This window comes from Adiantum capillus-veneris, chromosome 24 (genome assembly GCF_014529385.1).
Source record: "Adiantum capillus-veneris isolate H3 chromosome 24, ASM1452938v2, whole genome shotgun sequence".
Taxonomy (NCBI): domain Eukaryota; kingdom Viridiplantae; phylum Streptophyta; class Polypodiopsida; order Polypodiales; family Pteridaceae; genus Adiantum; species Adiantum capillus-veneris.
The window spans coordinates 105,024,638-105,049,552 of NC_140954.1; the positions used below are offsets into that span (position 1 = coordinate 105,024,638).

A 24,915-nucleotide genomic window follows, 5' to 3' on the forward strand; every position below is an offset into this window, starting at 1 on the left:
AATGAAGATCAAAGTGGGGACTACCAAATGGATGGGAGGTAAAGTAGGAGAATGAGATCCAGATAAATGAATTGATAAAACGTGACCCTACCAAAGTCCAAATGAAGGGCAAGCGACCACTTGTGTGGTGTCACTTTTGCACTATGGCACACAAGTAACAAGCCAAGTCCCATAAGAGAATATTCAATGGAACAGAAGACGAAACTTAACCCCCTGTCAACAAAGAAACTAGGAAGGGGAACAATTCAAGAATTTAAGAACCAAAAAGAGATGCTAGCAACGGTTCCCATACGAGTGGAGACTACCCAAGATTTAAATAGCAGAAAATGATGTAGACATACAGTGCCATCAAAGATATATGAACCAAATCAAAGACAAGAGCGCATTAAAATGATCTAGTTTACCATAAAGATTTAACGAGTTCATTAATATACAGGGAATATTAATGAAGTGCCGTTTCTACTTGGAGCTGTATCTAATGTACTCTTGTTGAATATATTTGAATTGGTCACAACCTTCACTTCTAATGGACTCCTTTATTTCAACACATGGGTGTCATCAAGTAATAAAGTCTTTGAGATTCTTGTGCCCACTCATAAATGCCCCCTTGCTGTACAGATAAGACACTTCGGAATCAAACTTTTCTAGGTTGGAAGCGCTTCTGCCAAAGATGGATATAAAATCCAAACACGATGGCTTCAAGAGCACAACTATCCAATATCTTATCACAAGGATTCATTTCAATCCTAGGTAGCTTTTTCTCTCAAAGATCTGACAAAATGTTTAGAACTGGTTCACCATTATATACATATCACTCACTTTACACACGAGTTTTATGCCTCACTAGCCAAAACCATAAAATTGACATGCTGTTGACTTCAATCCCTTTCATGAATCTCAAAGCCCTACCATGGTCATGGAATACATGGGCCCTTAAGCAGACGCAGAGATTCATTGCTTTTGGACTACCACAAACTGAAAAGGAACCTGCATCCTGGGTTAAAACTTTTTAGAAAGCGCATACCCACGCTTGCTAAATCCAAACATTTCCCACTAGAGCTCAAATGTGCAAGGCCGCAGCAATAGAGCCAGCAAGACTAAGTACTTCAAAGGGTGGCCTACCAAGAACTTCTTTTACAGTCAATGGACAAGAATCAGTGATCCAGAAGTAAGTAAAATTCTGTTGTCCATCACCTGACAAAACATAGCAAGAAACTTCACTCTTAACATGAGCTAGGTACTTCGAGCAAAAGCAATTTTTGAAAATGGACAAATTACCTTTGCATAGAAACTTCTCCCAAGACCGCTTTGGAAAAACACCATGAGTTGCATAAGCACTTACTTTAGCCGCTCCATGTGCAAGTAAGACTTTCTGTGCCATCAAAAATATATAATCATTTCAAAATATTTTGAGGCGAAGGACAATAGCCTTCAGGCTTCTAAAGTTGGCAAAACTCAAAACAGTCATTTGCACCCACATAAAGGAATGAACCCTTAACTGAACAAGCCAAGTACAGAAACAGGCATAGCAAATCCATCTCTAATCAGGAACATAAGTCTTGCAGACTAAGGCAACCTCTTACTCTGCACCTCAGATTTCTTGAAGTTATAGCATCTCAAATGAATAGCCCAATGTGATTTTGGCTTTAGGTATTTATTTTACTTATTTGTCAAGGTCATGGGTAGGGCAATTTGCTTAGGGGGGTACTTCAGGCCCTCATCTAGTATATAAGGAGACCCCAAGCCCCCATCGTTATTCACTAAATCATTGCTCAGTTAGTTCTCGGCATTACCCTTCCGCACCGTCAACTTGGATTGCCTCTTCCCTTCCTTTTCCCTTGGTTATACTTATTGGCTGCTCATGTTTGAGTTCTTATAAAAGTCGCCCTGGGGCCTGTGCCCTCGGGGTAGAATAACTATTTTTCAGCATTTCATTACTTTTACAAAATTTATGTTTGAAGCTTTTCTAAACGATAACATATAAATTTCTAATAACACTCCATTGATTGGGTCCTAAATGAAACGGCAAAAAACCATTTAAACAAGAACATATAGCAGCACTCCATTGCATTAGTCCTGAATGGAATCGTGCTCATACCTGACACTCAATAAGAGTGCCCCCTGACTGGACTAGATCATCCACAATGACCACATGCCGCCCAGCAGCCTCTCCCTCCTTAAGTCGCACAATACGCTTGTCACCTTCTCGCACTTTGGTACAGATTATCTGTAAAAGTGTACGCTTACGTCAGGTACATATCCGCAATTTCAAGTGAGAATACGACACAGAATATCTGGCAGAATCCAGATAGTCCAGAGGTAAAATAAAGCCAAGCAACACAAGAAATCCCATTTCATTACCATGTGGAAACAATTAGCTAAATTCATGAAGTGAAATGAGCTGCAATCTGCTTCAAAGAAGATAGAAAGTTCAACATTGCATACCGTAGGAAAATGCTGCAAGTGACTATGGAACCGTTTCGAAGCTCCCTCATCTGGAAATGCAATGGCAATCTGCACACATCTGGCAATGTGACCAATCAAGATTGTATAAATGGTTGTAGTATATTGATCAAAAAGCACTTACTATTAGAACAAGAAAAGAACATCAGACACTTGAAAGATCATGTTTTTTCTTTTTTTTTGGGGTTGGGGGGGGGTTGTGTGTGGTGTGTGTGTGTGGCACGGAATTCCTGAGAGATCACCACCCCAGCATTGTTGCCAACCACAAGCACTTAGCCGGCGAATTTCCCACTAAGGCCATCCAAACACAAAAATTTGAAGGTCCTGGTAGACAATTTGAGGCGTCTTATAACTTAGCACCCCTTATCCCCCATTTGTTGCCAACTTGCTCACACAACATTTCTTGCAAGCCACTGATGCCCAACACACCAGCCTCACACCCATCAGCCATCCTTTCGACCGCCAGCCTGGCAGCCAGTCTTCCACCCAACAAATCAGCATCTGGCCTGCCAGCCAGTCCAAGGATCACAAAAATCTTTGCTCCGGAAGATACAAATAATATAGAAATACCCTTACTAAGGCTCACACTCTAGAAACATGGCATTGAAGGTACAAATTGTCCTGCTGACTCAAGACAATAACTCACACACATCAAAGTATCTAAGCTGTGACTGTCATCTCTCCATCATAGTTGCCATGCACTTGGAAGCCTCTTTTTCCCCAAAAATAAAACAAAAATTTACATCTGTCGAGTCAGGAAGTTGATGCAATCGATGCTTGAGAAGCGGAATCCCACTTTCGAAACATGGTAAAACGTTGTCACCAAAGTAGAACCTCTCCTGTAACAAAACCAACAATTATTGTATTACAAAAGATTCTGCATTTGAATAAATAAGAACCACCACAACGTCTATATTCCAGAACAATGCAAAATGCAACTTTCCAAATAAGCCTCAGATAAAGCCTGTTGAAGATTCTTTGAGAGGACAATCCAAAGACCTCCCTTTATGGCCACTTTAAGAAGACCTCATACAGACATTGATATTCCAAACCATATCAGTGAACAGCAAAAGGTTTTTCATCAAGCCTAAAACCTGCACTAAAAAACCATATCTACGATGAAAGAACCCCCTTGACTTGTATAGCAAAACAAGCTAAAATGACTCCAACATAGTTGTTTCAACATTGTTGCCAAGACTACATAGCTGCTACCTGAAATCACTTGAAGGCCTTCGATGTCTTGATTAAATAAGTCTACCAGCAAAGAATATTACTTGTAAAGCATGAATGTCGAAGATGACGAGGCTTGTTGGTCCTCCCCTTGATATTGGGATATTAGAGAGAATTCGGGCTAAAGTGAAAGCTGTGGCGATGTCTCCTTCATCCTCCATGCGTTCAAACGTACCAGTTGGAAAGAAAGGCAGGACCAAAGTGAAAGATGACACAAACATTCTAGGTAGTGCATAGATAATTGAAAGCTGTTCAAAAATCACTGAGGGAGAGCTGAAGGATGCCAGGAATGCCACATGTTGACTCCTTATCCCATGGGCATTGTGAATGAACAAGTTGGGAAAACCATCAGCAAATGTTCTGCCAAGAAACACATCGATTATATGAGAGGAAATTGTTTGAGCTCCAGCACAATAAACCAGTGTACCCCTACAAATTATCAATTTAACCTAGTTCATTACAAGACAAAAAGTTGGTTTCCCTAAGGATTTGAGAAATGAGATAAATGTTAAATTAAATTCTACGTCACCATCTGGAGCACCTGTCTCAAGGACTGCCTGATAATCACTAGCCTAGCTATATATGAATAACAAATGAACTGCAATCTGCACAAACCTTTACACCCACCTCTTTCAACCCATTTCTCAATTTAAGACAGTCTTGTTCCTATTCAAATCTCACAATTTGATAGCTATAAACGAAAGAGAACAATGATTTGTTTCCTTGATGTAGCAGTTAAGCAACTTAAAAAACAAAGCAAAAGCTATCTAGAGGATTTCCAATCAAACCCCTTTTGTCATCCATATAATAGCTTCTCAAAATGCCTTTACCTCATACGCTCTTCTCTTACAAGTTCTAGCCTAGTTCAATCTCTCTGCCTTACCAGTTGGAGCCTAATCCAATGTCCTTACTTTACCTGACGATTAGAACTTGCTTAGTCTCTTTGAACTTCCTTCTGTTTTTGGAGGAAAAAGGAGCTGTATTCTGTTTACACGGACCTCTAGTCATGCTCATGTGAACCAGTCACCAAGAGGAAGTACACGGCTATAAGAAAATACACCGCCCCCCACATCCTGCCTAGAGTCAGTCAAATCACTCATGCAAGCCCCCTCCCTAGCGCCGAAAGCCCCAAGAGAACTGAAGTGAGCCATGAAGATAGACGAAGGACAAGCACATACCATGCATCCTTTGTAGCGGTTGTCACAAAAGGTGACGAAGCTCCCATACCCGACCGGAGAGGGATAGCGAAGAGGAGCATAACCGCACCGCCAAAACCCAAGCAAAGCATCCTGGAATTCACACGCGAATTGCAGGACGATTTGCGAGACCGTATGGACCAGGCTTATGTGCACGTCATAGTCACAAGGGACGCGCCCGAGGAGTGGGGACGGGGGATGGGGTTCAAATGGATTTTTAGTGTTAAAAAAAAGGGCGGGACGGCAAGTGGGGACGGGAAGCCCAAAAATGGACGTCCCCTGTGACTATGGTGCACATGTGGACCTGGCATGCTGATGTGGCAAGCACGCAGAACTGCTGGTGTCACGTGACACATGCAACCCTATGTGTCCGTGGACAAGCTACAGCATGACAAGGGTTCAGTTCAGTCAAGCCAGTCTAGAATAGGAAGTGATCTGGCACTTTTGTGAGTCTGTTCGCAGACCGTGCATGTCCAGACACTTAGATTAGATGCATATCCTCTGGTTGCACACAGCATGATCATCAGCATTCCCATTAGAATCCATCAAGGGAATTTTTCAGTGCATTAAACCTATTTTCCCTATTTTTGACATTTTTCACTTATTTATTAAGTGACTTTTGTTGGAAACTAGGTAGGGCAATTTTGCTAAGATAATATATAAGCAACCTAGGGCTAGCACTATCTGGCAGAAGAAGAAGGAGAGCATCAGGCACTCAGTGCAGCAGGCCTCTGGAGACCCTTCTCAGCAAGACGACCCCCCCCCCCCTTCAACATGGCGTTTTTGGAGCCTAACAGCCAGCGTTTTCAGCCTGCTGTACCTGGCGTTTTCAGCCCTAAGAAGTCATCAATTTGCAGCAGTACCACACTCAGCCATACCAGCGTTTTATGCACCAGCATTTCAGCCAACACCATGGCGATTTCAGCACCAACATCCTAGCGTTTTTCAGCCAGCCTTCTCAGCGTTTTACATCAGCCATTGACGCTCAGAAGCTTGCCGATTCAGCCCTAAGAAGAAGGCGATTTGGTCCTTTTACTGCAGATCTCTGCCGCATCGTTCCAATCGCAAAGAAGAACCTCAGAAAGCTCTAGCGTTTTGCATCATCTGAAATCAGCCAGCGTTTTCAGTATTCAGCCCATTAGCCTCGACGTACCGTCTATTCCCGTAGCAGATCCAGTGACTCCAAGCAAGAAAGAACAATACGACAAGAACAAGTTCCAACACTCAGTTTTCAGCCCTGGTCTCGTCCTCGTCGTCCACACCGTCGACATCAACATAGCAAGCATTTAGTGTAAGGTGCAGCGGAATGAATGTTTGCACTTTGCTCAAGATGAGTGGTCCAAACTGTGCTCAAGGTTCCTTTTGTTCTTATTGAAGGTAGAGCCTTCTGTTCTTAATGAGAGAGTGCTATGATCACAAACAAAGCGAATGGACACTGTGCGTGCGAGTGAATGAGACTGAGAGATAGAGAGAGAAGAGAGATACGACACCAGAGACGTAAAACCCTCCTCCGAAGGCCTCACTCTCGTCGGCGAGAGTGGTCTACTTATGATTGCACAAACTGGTACAAACTGAATGCATGTGACTGATGCAAGTCTAGGCTATGTCGGCGATGACGACAGAGATGACGAGACCGACCTGAGGGCTGAAATCTGCAACTGTGTATCTGCTGTCCAAAAACGCTATGGGCTGAAATCTGCTACAATCCAAAAACGCTGATTTGGGGGGCTGTTTCTGTGGGTCTTTGTCGCTGAAAATCTGCAGGTTTAGGGCTGAAAACTCGGGTCCTTACCGGGCTGAATCTGCTACCCTTCAGTGCTGAATCTGCAAGTACTTCATTACTGAAAAACGTTGCAGGCTGAGGTCATAAATGCTGCAAATCTCCAATCGCTGGGACATGCAAAAACGCTAGGCTGAGGTGTTTCCAAAAACGCTAGGTCAAGGCTCTGCAAAAACGCTATCTGCTCGGGGTTCTGGCGATGATGCTGAGTGAAAACGCTAGGGGATGCTGCTTGCTTCTGCTGGCGATCCTTGCTGATGCAAAACGCTAGGTCAGGCTTGTTGAAGAAAACGCTAGCATGGGGGGATCTGCTGCTTGGAGGGAAAGTCCACCAAGGGGTCTTGCTGAGAAGTTGCCTGCTGAGCTTGGCTCATGTTGCCTCTTCTGCCATTAGTGCTAGTCTAGGTTTGCTTATATACAAACTTACTCAATTTGCCCTACCTACTTTCCAACAAAAGTCACTTAAAAATAATAAGTGAAAAATATCAAAAATAGGGAAAATAGGCTAAATGCACTGGAAAATTCCCTTGAAGGATTCTGATGGATTCTTATGGGAATGCTTATGATCATGCTGTGTGCAACCAGAGGATATGCATCTACACTAAGTGATTGGGCATGCACGGTCTGCGAACAGACTCACAAAAGTGTCAGATCACTTCTAATCTAAACTGACTGGACTGACGGAACCCTTGTTATGATGTAGCTTGTCCACGGACACATAGGGTTGAATGTGTCACGTGACATCCCCTCCTTTCCAAAGTGAGGTACTGGTACCAAACTGTATGGCGTCGAGGGAGATCGCCAATAGCATCCGGAATCCTGGAAGGGACTCTTCGCCGGCCCACTCTGATGTGTGGGTCGTGCAGTACTTGAACTTCATAAAGGTCTGCAACGCTTGCTTCGTTGGGCCGCGCCGAAAGCGACACAAAGTCTTCTGTGGCTCCTTCGATACTTCAACTTCATCGATAGTCATGCTTCTTTCTTCTTCAAGAATCTCCATGGTTGAAAATTCCTAAAACCATTTCCAACACAAAACCATGAACATACCTATTCCAAGTAAATGAATGGAAAAAATCTCGTCTCCCTAAAAGACTGTGCATGCAATGTAGATGAACAAAGAGATGGAGTGCCAAACCGTTCACCACACACGCAAACAATGAGATCTGATTTAAAGCAATCAACTGTGGCAATTCACAACGGAATGCCCATGCTTGGTGCTCAGACTTTCATGTGCTCTTTCTACAAATGTGTCATGCCAAGGAAGAGACATGGAATGTGACTTCCTTGAATGCATACTGTTCAGCTTTTCATGAAAAATCCGCATACATTCGTGCTCATCCATGAGTGAAACGTGCTCAACGTACAATATGTCATGCCTAGGAAAAGGGATCACATAAAGACGTTGACTAAAATACAGGAAACGATCACAAATGAAACACTCGAACAATGCGTGTTGACGAATCATTCGAACACATAATACTTCCTGTGAGGGTGCTTTGGACCTAGGCTCGAGAGCCAAGATCGGTTCTTCCTGAGGGGGTTCTTTGGACCTAGGCTCGAGAGCCAAGATCGATCCTTCATGATTGATCGAATCTGCAATGAGGTTAGCTTCACTAGAGAAAGTATAAACTAATACATCATCCTTGTGACCAATCACATCATCTTCATGCAATTCATCATGCTTGTGAGAAATCACATCTTGATCATCATGCAAATCTTGTGTGTCATGCTTTGGAGAAGAAGAGACTGAGAGTCTCCTTTTCCTGATTCTGTGCAAAGTGCGCCTGCACTTGAGAAAAGAGTCACAACATCTCTTTCATGTGTCGAGCGCTCTGTTCGGCCGCCAAGCGCGCTTGCTCACGCTCACGCTCCAAATCGGCCTTTCTTTCTGCTTCTCTTTTTGCTTTTCTTACTTTGGCTTCCAAGCGGGCTTGCTCGCTCGCACGGGCTATGACTACCATTCTTTCTTGGTACTTACGCTCTATGGCTGCGATTATTCCTTCGCTTTCTAACTTCTTGTCCATCATCCTCTTGTTGAAAGCCTCCATAGGAGTTAGTGCAATCCTTGTCATAGATGGGGAAGGGGGAGGGTCCGAAAAACCTCTTAGTGGGGAAAATTCTTCTTCGCCTCTCTCATGCTCATCACCTCCAAGCGAAGTATCCATTCCGCTTCGAGTGATGACCATCCACTGAAGTCTTGGGTTCTTGTGGGTTCTTGTGGTCTTGGGTTCTTAAGTTCACGAGGAACTTGGGTTCTTGGGGGTCTTGGTTCTTGGGTTCTTGAGTTCTTGAGGTTCTTGAGGTTCTTCTTTAGCTTGCAATCTGTGTTAGAGAAGGATCTTCTCTTCACCCGAGTTCTACTCCTTTCCGCGGACACACCCCTTGGCGGCCTTGCGCTCACACCAAGGTTGCTTTTTCCCACCTCACGTCGAGTGGCCGGCCGCTAAGTGCACGGTCCGCTCTCAATGAGTGAAAAGAGGCACAAGGGGAGGCTGGACAAGCCCTTCTTTCCTGGGATTCCTGTCACTCTTCAAAAACAAGATTAGGAATCGACACGCCGAAGCAAGCTTGGGTTCGTGCGACCGCAACAAGCAAAAAAAATTCTTGTGATTCTTGTGGTTCTTTCCTTGACTGATACAGAACACTGTCAAAGCTCTGATACCAATGTAAGGTGCAACGGAATGAATGTTTGCGCTTTGCTCAAGATGAGTGCTCCGAACTGTGCTCAAGGTTCCTTTTGTTCTTATGGCAGGTAGAGCCTTCCGCTCTTAATGAGAGAGTGCTATGATCACAAACAAAGTGAATGGACACTGTGCGTGCGAGTGAATGAGACTGAGAGATAGAGAGAGAAGAGAGATACGACACTAGAGCCGTTGTAAAACCCTCCTCCGAAGGCCCCACTCTCGTCGGTGAGAGTGGTCTACTTATGATTTCACAAACTGGTACAAACTGAATGCATGTGACTGATGCAAGTCTAGGCTATGTCAGCGATGACGACGGAGATGACGAGACCGACCTGAGGGCTGAAATCTGCAACTGTGTATCTGCTGTCCAAAAACGCTATGGGCTGAAATCTGCAACTGTGTATCTGCTGTCCAAAAACGCTATGGGCTGAAATCTGCTACAATCCAAAAACGCTGATTTGGGGGGCTGTTTCTGTGGGTCTTTGTCGCTGAAAATCTGCAGGTTTAGGGCTGAAATCTGAGGTCCTTACTGGGCTGAATCTGCTACCCTTCAGGGATGAATCTGTAAGTACTTCATTGCTGAAAAACGCTGCAGGCTGAGGTCATAAATTCTGCAAATCTCCAATCGCTGGGACATGCAAAAACGCTAGGCTGAGGTGTTTCCAAAAACGCTAGGTCAAGGCTCTGCAAAAACGCTATCTGCTCGGGGTTCTGGCCATGATGCTGAGTGAAAACCCTAGGGGATGCTGCTTGCTTCTGCTGGCGATCCTTGCTGATGCAAAACGCTAGGTCAGGCTTGCTGAAGAAAACGCTAGCATGGGGGGTCTGCTGCTTGGAGGGAAAGTCCACCAAGGGGTCTTGCTGAGAAGTTGCCTGCTGAGCTTGGCTCATGTTGCCTCTTCTGCCATTTAGTGCTAGTCTAGGTTTGCTTATATACAAACTTACTCAATTTGCCCTACCTACTTTCCAACAAAAGTCACTTAAAAATAATAAGTGAAAAATGTCAAAAATATGGAAAATATGATAAATGCACTGGAAAATTCCCCTAAAGGATTCTGATGGATTCTGATGGGAATGCTTATGATCATGCTGTGTGCAACCAGAGGATATGCATCTACACTAAGTGATTAGGCATGCACGGCCTGCGAACAGACTCATAAAAGTGCCAGATCACTTCTAATCTAAACTGACTGGACTGACGGAACCCTTGTTATGTTGTAGCTTGTCCACGGACACATAGGGTTGGATGTGTCACGTGACATTTAAATTTGCATCAGCCATTGTACCAGATTGTGCAATCAATAGTAGACCACTCTTGCCATCGAGAGTGGGGCCCTTGGAGGAGGGTTTTAAACGTCTCTGGTGTCGTATTCTCTTCTCTCTCTATCTCTCAGTCTCATGCATCTTCACGCACAGTGTCCATTCACTTTGTTTGTGTCCATTGCACTCTCTCATTAAAGAACGAAAGGCTCTCCTTCCATAAGTAAAAGGAACCTTGAGCACAGTTCGGAGCACTCATCTTGACCAAAGTTCAACATTCACTCCCACTGCACCTTACAGCTGGCATGTCACTTTTTACGCTTGAAGTGCTTTCTGGGTGCCATTAATTGATAGCACATGATTTTTATGTGCTTCTGAACATTGTTGTAAAAATAGCCGATAAGTGAGTTACTTTTAGGTGCCAAGTGCCCATAAATTAGAGGCCATAGTGCCATTAGCACTCTGATCATCGTGATTGGGCTCCAAGAAAAGCTCATCCGGACATGCAGGTCCTACAAACAGGCTCACAAAATTGCCAGTACTAATCCTCTTAGGATTCTAGACACTCCTATCTAGGAAGGGGAAAACTAGCTCTAAAAGTCGATGAAGCATGTTCACGTGGCACACAGGGCCATGTGCACGTGACACCCTCAAAGATAAGAGGCTCCAGATTGTTGTATGATGGTAGCTCTTGATAAATCCTCGTCTTTGCAACGGATATGGCTACAAATGTAGGCTCAGGATGCCTGCGAACTCCCATGGTGGTTGCCTCGAAACCGGAACCCTTTGGCTTCGGATTGATAGCTATCAATTGCTAAGATGCAAATGGTGTGGACCCTATGTGTTGCCAAAGATGTGTACAGATCAATGACGGTGCAATGCCTCTTCTGGAATGGACTTCTCCAAGCAGATGGGAGAAATGGTTGTTCAAACAATGCCAAGACTCCAAAGCTAATAGGCTGATCTGGATGGTGCCTTCCTTTGTCGTCATAGGCCGCTAACAAATCTTGATACTCGCAATCAACATCTTCATGTTTCCAATGCATGTCTTCAATGATGCGATTTGTCATGCCGAAGAATTTATGACTGCAAATATCCATGCGAGGATTTCTTTATGTCGAGGTGATCAAGCGCACACACCAAGTCAACTAACCTCTCGAGAGGAATCAAGGGCTGAAAGCTGGCTGCAAAAACACAGATCTCGCTACAAAAAAACGCAGCCAATTTGTCTTGTAAAGCAAGGCTAAAAACCCAGATGATGATGAAGCCAATGATAGACAACAATGGGAGCACTCAATGTGGTGAGGGAATGGCCCAGAAGAGGCTCAATGGGCTAACAAAGTACCGAGCTGCAATGGAGAGGCTAGTAATAGCAGATCCGGGCCGTGACCAACGTTTTGCATCAGCCAATGTTTTTGCTCCGGAGACATAGATCAGCCGAGTGTTTTCCATCATGGCGAATTCAGTCCAGCATTTTTAATTTCCAGCCCTTCCCCTCGCCAAGGCTGCTCTCTGCTAGCACTTGCTCATTTGATCCAAATCAATGGCTCCTTTACTCCCTTTATAGGCTAGGATACTGGTTATGAAATTTTTAAGGCTTAGGTAGGGCAAAAGTTGACGACAACGTTATAAAAGTAAATCATTTTAGTGATTTGTTGAAAAACCTGAGTTCGGCTAAGTTTTTGGGTGAAACTGTCGCACATCTGCCACCCAGGAATCCAATTGACCACGGGGAATGGCACGTTGGATTCCTCTAACCTAAAACTACATGCACGTCATGCAAATGCCCGCCGTAGTGTAACAACATTTGTCAAAACGCTTGTACAAACCATTTATGTAAGAGGGTTCAAACCTAATCTAATGGACTCGTCCAAACATGCAGTCCTGCGAACAGGCTCACAAAATTGTCATTACTAATCCTCCTAGGATTCTAGACGCTCCTATCTAGAGATAGGTGCAAAATTGGCTCTGGAAGTCGATGAAGCATGTCCACATGGCACACAGAGTCGTGCACATGACAGTGATACTTGAACTTCAAAAAGAATTGTTGTGCTTGCTTCTTTGAACCGTGCCGAAAGCCATGCAGATAATCTGCTCCGACTCCAGGTCTTCAACTTTGTCTACGATCTCCGGTTCGTGTTCTTCAAGAGTCTCCTTTGGGGGATCTCCTAGAACGATGCTAACCAATAAACATGGAAAACGCTATGCATTGACCGTGAGTTAGGCAAAAGCAAATTTATAGACACATCTTTTACCTATTTCATGACTGGAAATAGATTATGCTTCCTAAAAAACTATGGATGGAATGAAGATAAAAAATGTGACGGAGTGCGAAACTTTTCAACGAGTGCTTACGAAAAATGTGATCTAAACTTGACTAGAACAATCGACTTTGACAAACCACAAAGGGAATCCCAATGCTTATGGACAATCGTGCTAATGCTTGTGTTGTGACTATGTCCTACCAAGGAATGAGCATGCAAAACTTATTAACACAATCAACAACGATGCAACACTATGTACTCCTTAAACGCAAACTTTCTACCTTTTGTAAAGTGATCTTCGTCCTTCTGTGCTCAGTCATGAGTGAATCGTGTGCATCGTGCAATATGGCTTTCCTACGAGAAGGTAACACACAAAGACGGTGACGAAAATACAATAGACCATCACAAATGAGACTCAAAAAGTGCAGAATGACTTTCGCTATCACGAGATACTTCCTAAATGGGTACTATGAACCTTAACTCGAGCAACGAATGGTCCCTTGCAACTGAACCTATCTGCAATTGGGTTAGCTTTACTAGGAACATAATCAATCAAACCACCAAATTGCTCTAAATTCTCGGATCATCTAGCTCAACGGTTGATCCTAAATGCACTAGGCAAGGACCGGAGCCACTTGAGGGCTTGATGATCAATAATGAAACTAAAATCTCTATCGTACTCAAAATGTTTATCACACATTGCTGACGTGTCAAGCCACCGAAGACCTCAACCGACTTGCAAATCCTGGTTGAGGGGCCTAAACCGTAGAAGCTACAGAAGAAGTTCCAGCCAACTTATGGGACCCCGTCCAATGGGGCCTAGGGAACCTAAAGACAATAAATAAATCAAGACACCCTCACAAAGATCCGGCGTGCTAAATTAATGACGTGGCAATCGTTGCACGAATGCTGCGCAAAATGCGTTGCTGGGTTGATGACGTGGCACCTGTACGACTGTCCGCGAATTGCGCTACAGGCTGCTGACATAGCATTAATACGGTTTTTCAGATTTTGCGCTGATGATAGCTTTTGGGACCAGATGCTTTTAGAACTTGAAGCTTTTAATGTAAACTCCTCTTAAAGGCCAAGGGCCTTTAAATATGACCCATGGGCTCTCACTGTGGCAGTCTACCCGCGGGAGATGCAGACATGGGAATTGTACTAAGTTAAAGCAATATAAAGAAATTGAAACCGGCCCGTAGGGCGGTAGGCGTTGGCTTTCACCCGAAATTCTTTACTTTAGACACACACACACACAGCACTTTGCAAAGAGAACCTGCGACGGGAATTAACACTTGAATACACACAGCTCGGAAGCTAGAATGCTCCGAGCAGACACCGACAACCTGTAGGCCCCAAAATTGGCGCCCCTTTCGGTATTTCTTTATTCCTTAGGAGGGTAAAGTACAAAGAAGAGTCCTAGGAATCCTTTGACTGTATCCCACTAGATACCGCCTGTTTTGGCCAAATTTCGGCAACATAACAGCCCCAAAACTTGCGCGAAACCAATTCCCCTACTGGAACTCGCTTCTACTGGCGTATACCCTCTGATTCCTGCCCAAAAACAGTAAATTCAGCACGCTGTATTTACTGGTTTTTGCCCTGTTTTCAGCCCCAAACAGTCCCCTAACTGTCCTCTGCCAGTGGGGCACGATTCCCAATGGTCCTGGCATCCGTATGGCTGAAAAACAGTAAAATTACAGCACATACACAGCGCTGATTTTGCACCTGTACGGTGAGGTTATGACCCTCACCAGTGCCTGCTTTGGAGCAGCAGCTAGCTACCCCTGTTCCCGCTCAAGGAGGCTCTTGCCTCAGCACAAAAGCATGAACCCACACAACTGTACATCAGTCAAATGAGTAGCCCTCGTGGGGCATCACATAACTGCACGTAGAGGAGAGAGAGAGAGAGAGAGAGCAGTGTGTAGTGTGCAGGGCATCACTCCTAGCACCACACTGTACATGAGAGGGAAAGGAAGCACTCCATAGCTCTTAACCTGTGACAAATTGCAAATGAAGCCTCTCCCTTCTCTAAATTCAGCGCCAATTCTTCTGCAAGAGGAAAGTCCATGAAAATGTGACACTTGGCGCATTTACAAGCATTTTCCCGTTTTGGGTTCGCCGCTTAAAAATATCATGACCGGTTGCCCAGTTGACTTCGCGGCAGAGTTGTAAAATGTTCCCCTAGTCATACCGGAGGTAATGACGCGAACACATTTCACGGCCCAAAATAGCAGTTCCCTAAATTTTAGGAGATGCTTCCGTTGGGCTCCCACTGGTCTTCTGACCATCTATCCTCATTGGGACCGCATCCAAAAGTGCAATGTGGCCCAAATGTCGGATACTTTTTGTTGGTAGTCCCACCTTGACTTTACGCCTTAATTGAGTTCACTTCCTAGTATCCACCAACTTGCTAAGTGCGACGAGGGGACCTATATGATCTTGCTCTGAGCCTAGACATCCTCTTACCATACGAATTCCAGTGCCGACCACTTCCCGTCTGCGGGTGAAACTACCGTTCACATTGGCCATACAATGTCCGACCGTTTGCTACTTCAAAAAGAGGGTCTCAAAACAAATAAAATAAACCCCATTGGAAAGAAACCAACAACCAAGGTTAGCAGGTGCCACATCTTTGTGACATGGTTAATAACTGCCACGTCCTCGTGACATACCCCCCTCTTGAAATCGCAAACGTTCTCGATTGCATACCATAAATACATGCCATTGATGATCTTGTGCTATTAACACTCTTTTATCATCGCATGTATCCGCAAGAAAGGTCGTAACATACATAGATACAAATGACTTAATGAGACCTTCATACTTTTGCCATTTCCATCTATGGCACTGAATTCATATGTACATTTGATGTACTAGGCTCTAGCTCTATCATTACCCCTCCTTTGCACACGTTGGGTTGGGGCATAAGTAGGCTGTAACCCAAAGGCTTCAAGGTAAAGCTGCAATACATTTGGTGACTCTAACAGTTCATGCTCTTCCATCCACTTTGCATCCATAGGCGGATAGTTCTTGAACTTCACCAAATAGCGTCTTGCAACTTGTCCTTTAACTTTTTTGTCCTTATGTGCCAAAACTTGCTCAGGTACCAGGATCTCATCAAGTTCCTCAACTTCTGGCTGATCCTCAACTGGCATATCTTCTGGCACATCACCCACGAAGGGTCTTAGAAGACTCACGTGAAACGCATTATGAATCTTCCATGCATCCCGCAATTTCAGCCTGTAAGCCACATCGCTGATCTTGTCAAGCACTTGAAAAGGCCCATAGTAACGCATGTTGAGCTTAGGAAACAGTCGTTCCTTGCCCTTCATCTTCTTTAACCTTGCCTTTTCGAACCTTAACAGAACCCAATCACCAGGTGATAGTAGCAATTCACGACGGTGACGATCAACAACCTTTTTTTGCTTTGCCTGAGTCTTCTCCAAGGCAACTTTAATCTTCTTATACATCTCATCCATGTTCTCAACATATCGATCTGCCTCAAAGATCTTGTCCTTTGTATGCAAAATGGGAGGAACCTTTTTGCCGCCTTCAACAATCTCAAAAGGTGCTTTGCCAGTAGACGAATGCACCGTATTATTGTACGCATACTCAAGCATAGGCAAATACTGTTCCCACTTGCCCTTATTATCTGACACATAGCATTTCAGCAGATCTAAGACAGTAGAATTAGCCTCTTTCACAACATTCTTCTTGCCTTCCACATGCATAATCTGGAAGTGGAACATGGAAAGAATGTTTGCCCATCGCATATGCTTTTCGGATAACTTTGACTGTGTCAAGAAGTATCGCAAGGTCTGGTGATCTGTTTGGACAACAAAATCAGCACCTAAGAGGTAGTGCTTCCAGCTAGAAAGCACATGAATCACGGCCAAGAGCTCTTTCTCATAGACTTGCATGGTCCTCTCTGGCCCTTGCAAAATTCGGCTTTCATAAGCTACTACCCGTCCGTCTTGCATTAGCACTGCTCCGATGCTACTGCCACACTCGTCACACTGGACCACAAATGACTTCTTGAGATCTGGCAAAACAATAATTGGATATGAAGTCAACTTTTCCTTTAAGAGGCTAAAAGCTGAAATCTCTTTTTGGGTCCATCTGAAAGTGACCTCTTTCTTTTGCAAAGCGTGAAGAGGCGATGCTATCTCTGCAAAATTTCTGATAAACCTTTTATAGTAGGAACACAGTCCCAAGAAGCTTCTGACATCGTGCACAGTCTTCAAGTCTGGCCATGTCTTGATAGCTTCGACCTTTGCGGGATCCATTCTAATACCATCCTTTGAGACTATGTGGCCCAGAAAGTGGATCTCTTCGAGGAAGAATTCACTTTTCTTAGGATTGACAAGTAACCTGGACTGCGCAGCTCTTCGAACACAATGGTCAAGTGACGCCTATGCTCCTCTTCATTCTTCGAATACACTATCATGTCATCGAAGAACATTCCAACAAACTGTTGATGCGAGCGTAAAATCCGGTCCATCATTCTGTTGAATGTGGCAGGAGCATTTGTTAGCCCAAACGGCATCACTAGAAACTCATAAAGACCAAATGTCAGTCTTGTGCACATCCTCTGGCCTTATACGAATCTGATGGTACCCACTCTTAAGGTCTATCCTGCTGAAAATTGCAGCACCCTCTAAACGATCGAGAATATCATCAATTCTAGGAATAGGGAACCTATTCTTGATGGTATTCTTATTCAACGCACGGTAATCAATACACATACGCCATGAGCTATCCTTCTTCTGCACTAGGAGCACTGGGGAGCAAAAGGGTGAAGAACTAGGCTGAATCAGCCAGCCCCTTCTCTAATAACTCCTCAACCTGGCCCATAATCTCTTTCTGCTGCACCGCACTAACCCTGTAAGGAGGTCTATTTGGTGGGCTACACCTTGGCACCAAATCTATCCGATGGTCCTCAGGTCTCTCTGGCGGCAATTGCGACGGTAATGAATCAGAAAAACAGTTACTAAACTTTTGCAAAAATGCTGACCTTTCTTTATCTAACACAGATAAATTTGACTGATCACTATCTGAGACATCACGTGCAAAAATCAAGTACACAGAAAGATGATTCTTTATTACAGAAGTGATAGCAGAAGCAGATACAATAAGGACTGACTCTCCTTTAAGCTTTACATCCAAGATGTGAGTTTTGCCCCTATGCTGTACAGTGATCTTTTTGTTGTAGGCATCCAAGACTCCATGAACTCGGAACATCCACGGGATCTCCAACAAGGCGTCACAACCTTCCAGCGGCATGATGTAAAACTCTTCAGTGTCTACATACGACTGAATATGCAGACGCAGCTTTCCAATGATGGGAGTAACACACTCTGAGTGGCCAGGACATGCCAACCCTGCCTCTGCTGTGTACCCCATCTCTTCAGCTCTGATGCCCAACTTCATAGCTAACTCTGGTGAGATAAAGTTGGCTTTGGCACCTGGATCAAAGAAGATGAGTGCCGTCTGATCCCTAACTTTACCCCATGCCCTGCATAACTCACTGGCATCTGTGCTGGGTCTGTCACCCACCATGTCTGGCACTAAACCTGCCGTGGGTTTTGACTTCTTGCCTTTCTGGTCTTCTTTATCCTCTGAGTCAGCTCGCCTTTTCCTTTGTGGACAATTGATAGAAAAGTGATCAGGCTGCTCGCATATAAAGCATTTGTTCTCAGCCATTAGGACCTTCTTTTCCTCGAGCGACTTGCGCACAAAAGGATTCCTTTTCTGTTTCTTTGCCTGCGCTCCAGAAGTCCCGGCTGAATCCTTGTCTTTGGTGGCCTTTTCTGACCCCTGTGACGCATCAGGAGCCGTTTTCACAAAGGGCTTCTTTGCTGAATTTTTCTTTTGCTGCCCTCCTTTGTCACTGCTCGGAAATCCACTGTCCTCTCCTTTCAACAAGGCAAGACCAGTGTTCGCAACTTCCATAAGCTGAGTAAGGGTAGCCACTCCGTTCTTTGTACAGTAATCGCGAAGCCCTTTAGGCAGCCCACAACAATACTTCTCTATCTGCTCTGTCAATGGCACAAATCTGTAGGAGGTCACTGAGAGTAACGCTTTACAAAACCTCCTATTGTACTCCAGCAAGCTCTTGCACGAAGCTGAAGTAAGCTGGTGCCAATCTGTCATGACGTCGGCTTCAAATTCATTTGACAGCCAAGCAGATGCAAACATTTGCTTGAAGTAAACCCAAGTAGCGGGTGCCTGTCCTTGCATTAACAATGTCGTCCACCATGTAAGCGCATTGTCCTTTAAGAAAGTGGCAGCTTTCCTGACCTTCGAGGCCTCTATAAAATTCCCTCCCGCATAAGCTGTATCAAACTGCTGGAGGAAAGTGAGGGCCTTTGTCTTATCTCGAAACCACTGAAGGTACTGAACTTTACCGCTGCAGCACCTTCTTTGTAAGCCTTCGGCTTCTCTAGTGCCCCCAAGTTGTCATAGGGAATGGTCTGCAACATGGGCACCGTAGTAGGCATGATCGGCACGTGTTGGCCATTCACATTTTGCGTCAGAGGTGCGATATCTGGCTGCTGTCCAGAAAAACCAGCCATGCCAAAATGACCCTGTGGCACCCCAAACTGGCCCTGGTTGCAGTGGAAACCTTGCTGCATGCCAATACCACCATACATGGGGTTTGGCATGATGCCTTGCATACCCCCGAACACTGTTCCTGGCATGTACGACTGACTTCCAGGCGCATAACCAGCCATACTTTGGAACACTGATCCACCCCCGAAATACCCAGGATGTACCGTGGGTGGTGGAAAAACTGAATGCATAGCCTGGTATCCAGCTCCCTGTCCATTCAAGACAGCATGCTGGCTCTGAAAGGTGGCGGGCTGAACTGGCATAACCTGTGGAATAGGCGTTCTAGCCACCTGTTCAAGCACGGGAGGAACCTGCTTTGGAGCCCCCGACTCCGCAACATGCGAGTGTTCCCTTTCCTCCTGCGCCACATGAAGTACCTGGGCTTAAGCATCAACAAGCTCCGTACGCGGCGTAGGTTGCCTATTTTGTTGTTGCACTGGTGGCGCTTGCAAGAATTCCATAAACCTCGGATTTTGCACCAGCTGCGAAAAGACATTCACCGCGGTAACTAACTAAGTCTTGAACGCATCATCCCTAAAGTTGCCCAGTCATAAAGCCCTGTACTACTGGAGGGACATTCACGTTGACAGGAGGTACAGACTGACCTGGCCGTGAGCTCTCGCCAATCTCAAAAACCATAGGAATCTCCTGCCTGTCCTTTGAAGAGGAACCCTCTTCCATAATTCCCTTCCCCTTGTCGGCCATAGTGTAATCCCCGCGTTCCAGCACTCTGTGTCTTTATCCCAAAACAATCCAGGCTCACTCTTTAAGGAAAAAGTGATTGATGTCCCGGCAACGGAACCATGAAACCGGCCCGTAGGGCGGTAGGCGTTGGCTTTCACCCGAAATTCTTTACTTTAGACACACACACACAGAGCACTTTGCAAAGAGAACCTGCGATGGGAATTAACACTTGAATACACACAGCTCGGAAGCTAGAATGCTCCGAGCAGACACCGACAACCTGTAGGCCCCAAAATTGGCGCCCCTTTCGGTATTTCTTTATTCCTTAGGAGGGTAAAGTACAAAGAAGAGTCCTAGGAATCCTTTGACTGTATCCCACTAGATACCGCCTGTTTTGGCCAAATTTCGGCAGCATAACAACCCCAAAACTTGCGCGAAACCAATTCCCCTGCTGGAACTCGCTTCTATTGGCGTATACCCTCTGATTCCTGCCCAAAAACAGTAAATTCAGCATGTTGTATTTACTGGTTTTTGCCCTGTTTTCAGCCCCAAACAGTCCCCTAACTGTCCTCTGCCAACGGGGCACGATTCCCAATGGTCCTGGCGTCCGTATGGCTGAAAAACAATAAAATTACAGCGCATACACAGCGCTGATATTGCACCTGTATGGTGAGGTTATGACCCTCACCAGTGCCTGCTTTGGAGCAGCAACTAGCTACCCCTATTCCTGCTCAAGGAGGCTCTTGCCTCAGCACAAAAGCATGAACCCACACAATTGTACATCAGTCCAATGAGTAGCCCTCTTGTGGGGCATCACATAACTTCACGTAGGGGAGAGAGAGAGCAGTGTGTAGTGTGCAGGGCATCACTCCTAGCACCACACTGTACATGAGAGGGAAAGGAAGTCCTCCATAGCTCTTAACCTGTGACAAATTGCAAATGAAGCCTCTCCCTTCTCTAAATTCAGTGCCAATTCTTCTGCAAAAAGAGGAAAGTCCATGAAAATGTGACACTTGGCGCATTTACAAGCATTTTCCCGTTTCGGGTTCGCCGCTTAAAAATATCCTGATCGGTTGCCCAGTTGACTTCGCGGCAGAGTTGTAAAATGTTCCCCTAGTCATACCGGAGGTAATGACGCGAACACATTTCACGGCCCAAAATAGCAGCTCCCTAAATTTTAGGAGATGCTTCCGTTGGGCTCCCACTGGTCTTATGACCATCTATCCTCATTGGGACCACATCCAAAAGTGCAATGTGGCCCAAATGTCGAATACTTTTTGTTGGTAGTCCCACCTTGACTTTACGCCTTAATTGAGTTCACTTCCTAGTATCCACCAACTTGCTAAGTGCGACGAGGGGACCTATATGATCTTGCTATGAGCCTAGACATCCTCTTACCATACGAATTCCAGTGCCGACCACTTCCCGTCTGCGGGTGAAACTACCGTTCACATTGGCCATACAATGTCCGACCGTTTGCTACTTCAAAAAGAGGGTCTCAAAACAAATAAAATAAACCCCATTGGAAAGAAACCAACAACCAAGGTTAGCAGTTGCCACATCTTTGTGACATGGTTAATAATTGCCACGTCCTCATGAGAGAAATACCGAAAGGGACACCAACGTTTAATCACAGTGCTCTCTTGCGATGGAACTCTGCCACTCCATGTCTAGTGTGTCGAGCATCTTAGCTCTGGAAGCGGATGCAAATGGAAGGCTTTTCTCCAAATACATTCACCTATGCTTGCACCTTGAAGGCCAGTGGCCTTATGCAAGCTGTTGACATGGATGAGAGAATTAAGGAGAAGATACCTGGGCCGGCGTTGTTGGTGAAGGATGTCATGCTTGGCAGTGCTTGGTTGATATGTATTGCCAAATGTGGTACTGTCACGAAAGCATGAAAAGATGAAAAGTTCTTTTTTTCCGGAGAAAAAGATCCTTCTATTAGTTAATAAAACCTGCCCATAGGGCTACAAACCACCTCTACAAAAGAGGGCCACATCAAAAGCATGGGAAGACTCTCCCAGTGAGCGAACAAAATAAGTACTATGAGGCTAAATCACAAAATGGGAGGATGAAAAAGCCACGCAGGTGGCCGGAAATGCCATCTGGGCGCACCCTGGACCATGGTGAAGAAAGGCCATAGAGTCGCATAAAAGCCTTTGTGCGCTCTCGCATGTGGTCGGAGCTGCCTGAAGTCTCTCGAACTGACCCTTGAGAGTGTGAATCAGCTCCAACCAAAAATAACGAACAGTCTCCACCAACAATGACAATCAATTGTACCTCGAAAAAACATACAAATTGGAAAACTAGGGTACCGACAAAAACCTTCACTCTTAGTTGGTGGCCAATCCCCACATGAATGGTTTGATCTAACCAACCATCAATTTTTTAGCCCTGTTATCCCCATTAGATGTGCATCGTATGAGTCCTAATTGCAAGTGTTAATTCATGGGGATGTTATAAATCAGTAAGGATTCTTACCTAATATAGGTTCAGTATTTACAAGTTGAAGTCTATCTCTTCTAAACTTCCTTGATAAATAGTAATCGCTATGTTGCGTTTAATTTTTGTGATGGTTTTGTAGTGCTCCCATGCCACTTCATTTTGTTCTCCACTTTGGAAGCAGGCTTACAATCGTGAAGCATATTTTGACATCAGACATCTTTCTAAAACTCTATTAAAGTGGTGAAATGTTGTTAACAAGATCTTTTGGACTCAGTTAAGTGTGCCTCTACACCTTCCATTTTTGCATCTCCAATGTAGAATTGACATCTATTTGCTACCATTGGCATGGTAAATTCATGCAGGGATGGTAAACCTTGGTCCACTCAATCATGCAACCATCAATTGAAAGTGCTCTACCATAGTATCCTTTTTCATATGCTGATGTAACCTGCATATACCTAGATGAATCCAAGATAAGGCCAAATTCACCTTTAAAGAAAGTTGCAAGGTATAGACTCACGGTAGTCATCCACAAGATAATACAAAAGTGGGTGTAAAACTAAATAAAAATATAGGCTCCCACACACACACACACAACCTACATCAATACAAAGATCCCTGTACCGAGTTTAACTCTAGAGATGCAGGGCAGACTCAGCCATAATGAAGCCTAACACTAGCACACGCTTTAAAAAGGTAAACTTAGCATAAAAAATAAGGTAGTAGATGGGGCATACGCACCACAGAAGATGGAAGAATCGGCATAATATCAATTGGTCGTAACAAAGGACCAAAACTTCACAAGTGTAAAGTATGCATGTCCTTAAATAGGAAAAATTAGTACAAAAATCAGGTAGTTGACAGGGCATGCACACCACGGAAGAATTAGCACAAAATCAACTGATCTTAACTCAAAATCAACTGATCTTAACTCGGATGAAAACTTCAGAAATGTAAAATGCATGTCCACTATACAACTAAAAAATATACCTATGTGAATCAAGGATAAGCCCAAATTCACCTTTAAAGGAAGGTGTAAGGTTTAGACTCACGGTAATCATCCACAACCCAATATAATCATGATACTACAACATCCCCACTAACGTCGTGAGTGTCCAATAGTGGGTGTAGAACTAGGTACTAACGTAGGCTCCTACACACCCACATCACAGATACACACACGAGCATACATCAATACAAAGATCTATACACCAAGTTTCTGTCATAACTCTAGAGATGCAGGGCAGACTCAGCCATAATAAAGCCTAGCACTAGCAGAAGCATTAAATAGGGAAAATTAGCATGTATGCTTATCAGCTAGCAGTCAAGGGCCAAATAATAATCCAGGGCTACTGCAGTCTATTGCACAACGCAGGTGAGAGTGCCATGAGGTTCTTAAGGTGTCAAAAATGTCCCGGCAAGAGTACACAAACAAGGGGACTTCTTATATGGAGCACAACACGAGAACATAGCCAAAAGCAATCGAAAGAGGAAGAGTGCTGTTTGCATACCCCCAATTGATGGCTTTGAGCTCTATGGTGTCTGACTCAGCAGCAATGCGGCGAGCAAGATCCTCAGTTTCACTACAGTGAAACAGGCAAACGCTCTTCTTGGTGGACCTGTCGAGAAGCCTGCAAGTTAAAGAGCTAGAAAGCTCCGATGAATCGCTAGTCGCAGAGGCGGCCAGCGCGGCAGCAATTGGCAAGGTGGACATCTCTGAGTAGGCGTCCTTGAACTCTTCAGTCTGCATCAAATTGGACATTGTCGGCATTTCTGCTTGGGGGCCCTTGCTCTGTTCAGCAAGCAGTGCGTTTTTCCCTGCTATGGCCACAACATCTGTAGACATCCTTGTCGAGAAGACACGTGGAGTGTGGCAGCCAAAGGTCTGTGCTGTGTTGTCGTTCTGTAATTTAGATTGTCGCAGGCAAGGCAAGGTAAGGAATGGCGTGCTTGCCATGAGGTATGCAATGCACCTTGCCTCTTTTTAAACTATTTCTGGCCCCACTCAAGAAGGGCCACCCATAACAAAGTTCAATAATGGTCTACATAAGACTATGGAGAGGAATGGCTAGACCTTCGTGCTTGCCATGAGGTTTGCAATGCACCTTGCCTCTTTTCAAACTACTTTCTTTTCAAACTACTTTTGGCCCACTCAAGAATGGCCTCCCATAACAAGGTGAGAGGAAGTTCATTGTGGCCTACATAAGGCTATTGAGAGGAATGGGGAGACAGTCATGCTTTCCATGAGGTTTGCGATGCACCTTGACTCTTTTTGGACTATATAAGTAGTC

At 44.7% G+C, this 24,915-nt stretch overlaps 1 protein-coding gene across 1 annotated transcript; it reads right to left on the reverse strand.

The window, feature by feature from the left end:
* Positions 1-555: 555 nt before the first annotated feature.
* Positions 556-24,641, reverse strand: LOC147426894 (ribose-phosphate pyrophosphokinase 4-like). Its single transcript, XM_086498459.1, has 7 exons — positions 24,136-24,641; positions 3,738-4,053; positions 3,207-3,302; positions 2,446-2,514; positions 2,099-2,227; positions 1,279-1,372; positions 556-1,194 (listed from the first exon to the last, which is right to left on the reverse strand). The coding sequence occupies exons 1-7, from the start codon at positions 24,579-24,581 to the stop codon at positions 1,061-1,063; spliced, it is 1,284 nt and encodes a 427-aa protein (XP_086354585.1). The 5' UTR covers positions 24,582-24,641; the 3' UTR covers positions 556-1,060.
* Between the last annotated feature and the right edge of the window lie 274 nt (positions 24,642-24,915).

Bases quoted from the DNA above. Each gene is read 5' to 3' on its own strand.
- LOC147426894 (XM_086498459.1), bottom strand. From the start codon at position 24,581: ATGGCAAGCACGCCATTCCTTACCTTGCCTTGCCTGCGACAATCTAAA. The intron at 2,228-2,445 runs GTATGCAATGTT...ACACTTTTACAG, and splicing joins ACTTGCAGCATTTTCCTACG to ATAATCTGTACCAAAGTGCG. The intron at 1,373-2,098 runs GTATGAGCACGA...TTGATGGCACAG, and splicing joins GCACTCTTATTGAGTGTCAG to AAAGTCTTACTTGCACATGG.